The sequence below is a fragment of the Neopelma chrysocephalum genome, unplaced genomic scaffold (genome assembly GCF_003984885.1).
Source record: "Neopelma chrysocephalum unplaced genomic scaffold, ASM398488v2 Primary Assembly neopelma1_44, whole genome shotgun sequence".
NCBI lineage: Eukaryota > Metazoa > Chordata > Aves > Passeriformes > Pipridae > Neopelma > Neopelma chrysocephalum.
Window position 1 is genome coordinate 18708335 of NW_020897703.1, and position 7319 is coordinate 18715653.

The 7319-nt window shown below is 62.1% G+C and overlaps 1 protein-coding gene across 2 annotated transcripts; it reads left to right on the plus strand.

The window, feature by feature from the left end:
* The first annotated feature begins 1603 nt into the window (after positions 1–1603).
* Positions 1604–6753, plus strand: DNPEP (aspartyl aminopeptidase). 2 transcript variants are annotated; one of them, XM_027678797.1, is made up of 15 exons: positions 1604–1633; positions 1760–1847; positions 1924–2012; positions 2095–2208; positions 2525–2650; positions 2789–2919; positions 3260–3344; positions 3771–3878; positions 4105–4182; positions 4511–4594; positions 4861–5021; positions 5176–5215; positions 5611–5712; positions 6067–6234; positions 6641–6753. In XM_027678797.1, the coding sequence occupies exons 1-15, from the start codon at positions 1628–1630 to the stop codon at positions 6689–6691; spliced, it is 1431 nt and encodes a 476-aa protein (XP_027534598.1). In that variant the 5' UTR covers positions 1604–1627; the 3' UTR covers positions 6692–6753. The 2 variants fall into 2 exon arrangements, with proteins under 2 accessions (XP_027534598.1, XP_027534599.1); XM_027678798.1 differs by lacking the exon at positions 1760–1847 and having other exon boundaries at positions 1618–1633; positions 1896–2012.
* The last annotated feature ends 566 nt before the right edge of the window (positions 6754–7319 follow it).

Here is a 7319-nt window from a genome sequence, read left to right on the forward strand (position 1 = left end):
GCTCACCCACTCTGGGCATCTACCAGCTGGGGAGCCATGGGCTCCAAATGTCCCCAGATCTCCTCCAGGCAGAGCCTGGAAACCACCCAACAGCATCCGACCCTGAGCTGGTTTCTGGCAGCAGCAGGGGGTGATGCTGGCAGAACAAGCATGGGGACAGCCGCCTGGTACCCACTTCCCTTTGGCTGGGGTGTACTGGGCAGTGGCACGTGCGTGCCAGGTCCGGGCAGGGGTGCTGGGTGCTCCCAGCCTGGTCCTGTTCCAGTGGGATGCTGGCCCTGTGTTTTGCTGTGGTTGACTTGGAGACCCTCCAGCTGTCTGTTTGCATGGTGCCAGGCGGTGGGAGTGCTTGTTCCCTTTTTCTGGGGAGGAGAGGCAGGTGCTGGGGGCTGGGAGCATAAATCCAGAGCTGTCAGGAGCTCTTGGCACGATAGGTCACAGGGTCAGGTGGAACAGGACCACCATTTTCCAGTCCCCAGGACACAGACAGCATTCTCCAACTAACAGGGTGTCCATGCTAGTGACTCAGGAGATGGGAATCCAACTGGCACCCAACTCTTCGGCCCCATGCAGCTCTCACAGGCTGCCACGTCCCTCTCCCAAAGCTGCACACCCATTGTCTGGAAGACAAAGGATCCTGCTGGGAAATGATGCACATGGACTGATGGAAACCCAAAACCCCACTGCTGCACCCAGCCCATGCAGAGGACCCAGCCAAGAGTAAGAGGTACCCCAAACCATGCGAGTCCAAGGGCTCCTATCCCCTGGGAGTGCCCCAGCTGGGGTGCTGCCCTGCCACTGTGCCAACTCTCAGAACCCTGTGCATCACTGTCGCTTGGAGACATTGGTCCTCAACATGACACCAGGGGCTTGTGCCTTGTTTCCTGTGAGGGTTGAGCAGTGTCAAGGCAGGAGAGCAGCAATGATGGGGGGCTGCATCTTGCCTTACACCAGTGACCTAACCTAGAAATACCTAGCCTTTGGGAAGTGAGTGTGTTCCCCTGTGCACCTGTACCCCACTGTGCGTGGGTCAAGTCCTGTTTTGGGGCAGCCCCTATTCACCCAGTGGCTGCAATTGGGGCACACCCCAGGGCAGGATGGGTGACCAGCCCTGGAGAGCCTGTGTCAGTGCCTTCTGGCTGTGTCCCACTTCCACCCACCCATAACCCAGCTCTGTCCTGGCTTTGGCAGGCACCGCATTTGCCTGGCCTGGACCAGGGTGTGGGGTGAGTGGTGCATAGTGTGGATTGCAGGGGGCGAATTTTCAGGGGGCAGGGTGTGGGTTGTGGGATGCAGGGTGCAGGATGCACGGTGAGGGGTGTGGAGTTAGGGTGTGCGGTGCAGGGTGCATAATGGGGATTGCATGATGTGGGGTGCAGGGTGAGGGTGCGACGTGCACGGCGTGGGGTGCATAGGGTGCAAGGTGCAGGGTGCAGGGTGTGGGTTGCGGGGTTGCAGGTCGCGGGGTGCGGATTGCAGGGTGTGGATTGCAAGGCGTGGATTGCATGGTGCAGGGTGCGTGGTGTGGGTTGCGGGGTGTGGATTGCGGGGGGCAGGGTTCGGGGTTCCGGGTGCGCGTTCCTCCGCGCCGGCAGGGGGCGCTGTGCGGCGCGGGGCGGTGGCGGCCATGCAGGTACCGGGCGGGCGGCGGGCGCGGGGCGGGAGGGCCGTGCCCAGGCTGGGGGTCCCGGGTCCCGCGGGGATCCCCGGCCCGGGGCGGGGTGTTGCCGGTGCTGTGCGGTGACGGCGATGCCCGCAGGCGGCGGCGCAGGGCTCGAAGGCGGCGGCACAGGCGGCGGCGCAGGAGCTGGTGAAGTTCGTGAATCGCAGCCCCTCGCCGTACCACGGTGAGGAGCCGGCCGGGCCCCCGCCCTGCCCTCTTCCCCTCCCCGCAGGCGGCCCTGACGACTCTTCCCCCCGCAGTGGTGGCCGAGTGCCGCAGCCGGCTGCTGCAGGCCGGTTTCCAGGAGCTGAAGGAGACGGAGCACTGGGACGTGCGGCCGGCGCAGAAGGTGAGCCCGCCGGGGACGAGGCGGCGGGGGCTGGATGGGGCCGAAGGGCCCTCACCCCTCACCTCTGGCCCTCTGCCCCCAGTACTTCATCACTAGGAACTACTCCACCCTCATCGCCTTCGCTGTCGGCGGCCAGTTCCAGCCCGGGAATGGGTTCAGCCTTCTGGGGGCCCACACTGACAGCCCCTGCCTCAGGGTAAGGCCACCCAACCAGGTGCTGGGACCTTCTCTGGGGCCCTCCAGTTTCATGCCACAAGCAAAAACATCCCTTACTTCCCCTGTGCCAAGGAGCAACATTGTTGGCTCCCTACACATCCCAAATCTTCCTCCCAGAGCAGCCCATGCTGACCCCCTGCATTGCTTTGCCTGCTGCTGTGTCCTCTGTGTCCCCTGTCCTGCAAAGGCCCTCGCAGCACCCTGTGCTGGCACCGTCAGCGATGAAGCTCTGGGCCAGCTGTGCCCAGTCCCCAGCATTTCGCAGTGCCATTAGTGACACCTCTGCTGTCACTCAGGTGAAGCGTCGCTCTAAGCGGGGGCAGGTGGGCATAGTCCAAGTTGGTGTGGAGACCTATGGAGGTGGCATCTGGAACACCTGGTTCGACCGTGACCTCACCGTGGCTGGGAGAGTGATCATAAAGGTGAGTCTGATTTGGGGCAGGCACAGTGGGATAGCTGTGTGCCCCCAGCTCTGGGTCCTTGACTCCCACACAGAGTGGGACCTGCTGCAACCTCTCAGCCTTACAGGCCCAGCCCCAGCAGCCCTCCTTGTGTTTCAGGACCCGGCCACAGGGCGCCTGGAGCAGCGCCTGGTACGCGTGGAGCGGCCCATCCTCCGCATTCCTCACCTGGCCATCCATCTGCAGCGCAGCATCAATGAGAACTTTGGGCCCAACACCGAGCATCACCTGTAAGGCCCCAACCCCTGGCCAGCCCTTGATAGGGCTGGGGCACAGCTGGAGCAGTTGCCCACCCTCAGCTCACCCTTTACCAGCTGCTGATTGCAGTGAGGAGGTCTGCAGTGGCGTTTCTTAGCCCCATAGAGTCCTTTCAGGAGATGCTTCCAAGCTTAGGACTTGGGAAGGACACTGGGGTGTCCTGAGGTGGCACAATAGATCTGTGCTTCAGGGGCTACCATGTTCAGCTCCCTGGAGGAGCAAGGCAGACACTTGGGAGGGATTTGTTGTGTGTGGCCCAAGCAGGTGAGGTGAGCAAAGCCCTGGGGGCCAACATCATTGTCTCCCACACAGGGTTCCCATTCTGGCCACTGCTGTGCAGGAGGAGCTGGAAAAGGAGGTGCTTATGGAGTCCACACCTTGCAGTGCTGTGGCCCAGGTGAGCTGGGTGCCAAGGATCAGTGGGGACTCTTGCTAGGACCTCACACTTGTCACCTTTGATCTCCATTCCTCAGGGACCTCCCACCAGGTTCCTCTTCCCCTTCTCCCCGTGGACTGGTGGTAAGCTTCCACTCAGCCTCACAGCTGTGTATGTGGCACATCTGCTCAGCCATCTCTGTCTTCTCACCCTCCTCTGCAGCCACTGTTTAGAAGTGGGTGCACCTTCCCAAGGAGGCAGGGCAGGGGCCTTGCACAGGGGGCAGAGACCTGTCCTGGGTGAGGTGGGGGCTTGAGCACAGGACATGTTAGCAGGAGAGAGGACATACCAACATGAGTGGGGTGTGGGACGGCTCTGCAGGGTGAAACAGGGAGCTTTCCCTGCCATCCACAGCCTGCCCTGCCCACAGCTCTGCTTTCTTCCCAGGCAGAGCGCCACAGCCCTGTCCTGCTTTCTCTGATCTGCCCCCAGCTGGGGGTGAAACCGGAGCAGATTGTAGAGCTGGAACTGTGCCTGGCAGATACACAGCCAGCGGTGAGTAAGGGCAGGAGCCTCCTTCTGCCGGCACACAGCCTGCGGGCTGGCACTACACAGGTGTTTCCTGGCACACATCCTCTGCCTGGGGCGTGCCAGGGCTGGAAGCTGAGTGGAACAAGAGGAGGCAGCTCCTTAGGGGCAGAGATGAGGGGACTGGAGTGGGGACCATACTTTTTGGTGTGCCAGAGGCTGTGCCCTACTCCTCCTGGCTCTCTAATTGCAGACACTGGGTGGTGCCTTCGATGAGTTCATCTTCTCCCCACGTCTGGACAACTTGCACAGCTGCTACTGCGCCCTGCAGGTGAGAGGGAAAAGAGCCTGGAGGCTGCAGCGTGGTCCCAAGGCACCCTGACTCAGCTTTGAGCTGGCCCAAGGCTTTGCAGGGGGGTGTGTTCCCATGAGATGGTTCTGGCTTACTGGAGGATCTGGTTTTGGGAGCTACCCACTTTGCTGAGTGTATGGGGTTCCCAGCAGCTCCCAGGGGTGTCTCCTGCTGTCACCGGGCCATGTGTGTTCCCACAGCTCCCTTCCTCCATGCTTTTGGCTCTCCTGGGAAAGTTCCTCATGGCTCAGTCCTGAGACTCCCAGGATGGCACTCAGGCTGATGTCCATTCCCCCCAATCCTGCAGGCCTTGATCGACTCATGCGCGGCGCCCTCCTCGCTCTCCCAGGAGCCCAATGTGCGTCTCATCGCACTCTATGACAACGAGGAGGTGAGCAAGGGCACAGTCTGGGATGGCCGGCACTGGGAGGGGCTCCGTGTTCTTTGCTCTCCCCAGCCATGCCTGGCAGGAGAGAGAGATCCCACGCCCCAGTGGAGGAAGCTGGGATTTGCCTACACCTGCATGGAGCATGGTCTGGTCAGGGGGTGGAAAGCACTGGTGTGATAGGAAGCAACTCTGCTGGCTTTGGAGAGTTCCCTGTCACTCAGCTGGCCCCTGGAGTGTTGGGGAGTTGTGCTGATGATGATTCTTGGCAGGTAGGGTCGGAGAGTGCACAGGGCGCGGAGTCCTTGCTGACAGAGCTGGTGCTGCGTCGGATCTCGGCATCGCCACACAACCTGACAGCCTTCGAGGAGGCCGTGGCCAAGTCCTACATGATCAGTGCTGATATGGCCCACGCTGTGCACCCCAACTATGTGTGAGTAGCCTGAGCAGTACCACAGGCCAGAACAGCTTCCCCTGCCACCTGAGGGGACGTGTCCCCATCGTTCCCCAGGGAGTACAGACCATGCAGTCTTTGTTGTGGCAGGGAGGGAGGGTTGTAGCATGAAACTCCTGCTTCTCTTTTGCAGAGACAAGCATGAGGAAAATCATCGTCCAGCCTTCCACAAGGTGAGGGCAGCCCTCTGCTTTGGGTTGGGACAGACACTTTCAGTCTGTCCTGCAGTGCTGTGGATTGTCCAGCTGCTCCCTGGAGCACAGTCTTGAGGTGCAACTCAGCAGCTCTCAAATGGGAAACATTTGTCCTGCAACAGGATTTGGCTGTGCCACATGTCTGATGTTGGTCACTTGGGAACTCAGTCTTGTTCCTGGAGCCCTTCCCTGCTCTGAGCTGGGCTGCCCCTGTCACAGGGCTGTCTCCATCCCCATAGGCTCACCCAGGGAGGGGAGAATGGTCTGGTGTGATGTGTGATGGGGTAGGACAGCATTCCCTGGGCATGAGTGTTTCCAGAGCCACTGACTATCCCTGGTCCCATCATGAACCTGCGGCGCCTTTGCTCGTGCAGGGCCCTGTCATCAAAGTGAACAGCAACCAGCGCTACGCCTCCACAGCTGTCACCGAAGCCGTAATCCGGGACATCGCCGCCCGCGTGGGTGTCCCTCTGCAGGTAAGCGCGGCTGAGTGAGCCCTCCTGGAACATTGCGAGTTTGGGCTGCAGCCCTGCCCCTCAGTTCATGAGAGGGGGCCTGTGCCAGAGCCCCACTCCTGTTACTGTATCTGTCCCCACTATGATCTGTGCTGCTTGCTGCTCTGGGGCTCCAGCTCCACTGCTGCCTCAGGGAGCAGGCTGGGGAACAAGAAGGGAATCGGGCCTCAGTGTGTCCCATCTCTGGAGGATTTTGCACCCTGGCTTGGATCAGTGCTGCTTCCTTGTCCCGGGTTGTCTCCCTTCAGGGCTGAGGGCCCATATGGGAGGCTGTGGGGCAGCATGAGGAGCTGCTGAGGCCTTGTCCCCCTGCAGGAGTTCATGGTGCGCAACGACACGCCCTGCGGCACCACCATTGGCCCCATCCTGGCCTCCCGCCTGGGGCTGCGCGTGCTGGACATCGGCTGCCCGCAGCTGGCCATGCATTCTATCCGGGAGATGTGCTGCACTTCAGGGGTGCTCCAGAGCATTACCCTCTTTAAGGTAAGCCCTATGACCCCCATCCTGTGCTGAATCCTCCTCCCTGCTCCTCTGCATTTCTTGCATCCCCATGTCTCCATCCAACCCCTGCCTTGGGACTGAGCTTTCCCACTCTCCAACCCTCTGGAGCAGTGCAGGTACCGGCTGCTTCCGGAGGTGCCCCCTTGCATCCCAGCCTCCCCCGGTGACTGCCATCCCTAAATAGTTACTATGGCAACCGGTGCTAGCCTTGAGTCAGTGATGGGTTACTATGGCGACGTGGTCCTGCTCTCTGCGAGTAGCTGCCTGCTACAAGGCTGCCTGCGTAACCCAACAGGGAGATGCTGCCTGCCCCCGCTGCCTGTCCCCCCCCCCCCCCCCCCCCCCAGCTGCCCCGCCCGGCCCACTTTGACAGCCTCTCTCCTTCCAGGGCTTCTTCGAGCTCCTGCCGACAGTCAGCAGCAGCCTGGTGGTCGACTGAGCGCAGTGTGGAGGGAGCAGCAGTGGGTTCAGTGCTGGGGCCATTAAAGCATCTCTAGCTCATTGGCGAGTGGTCCATGACTGCGGCTGGGGATGGGGGTAACATATGTGGCTACTGCTGGGGACTCCCATGGCTCCCAATCCATGCTCTCCTGCCCTGGGGCTGGGAGCGGAACTTATTCACCCACCCCCAGCACTGGCGATCTCAGCTGAGGGGCAGAACACGGCTTTGCCCGCACCCAGGGAGAAGTGGCTGGATGATGTCCCCTCTCTCTGCGGCGCTGGGGCCGCCCCTTTCCACAGGGCTGAGCCTGCCGTGTGTGCAGCTGCTCTCCGGGGCCGGGCCGGGGGTCCCTGCGCGGGGGTTGCGCGCTCCCCTCGGCCGGTGCCGGGGCGCTGCCGCTGGGCGGGGCACGAGGGTGCGGCTCCGCGCTCGCCGCCCATTGGCCCCTTCTCAGGGGCGTGTCCCACCCAGGAGCCAGTGGGACCGCAGAACGGGGCAGAGGCGGGCGCTGATTGGCGGAGGCGCTCCTTGCGCGGTGACACACCCCCGGGGGCGTGGCTCACCCCCAAGGAGGCCGCGATTGGCGCGCCGCTGGGCCGCCTCTTCCCCAGGCGCGACGTGATTG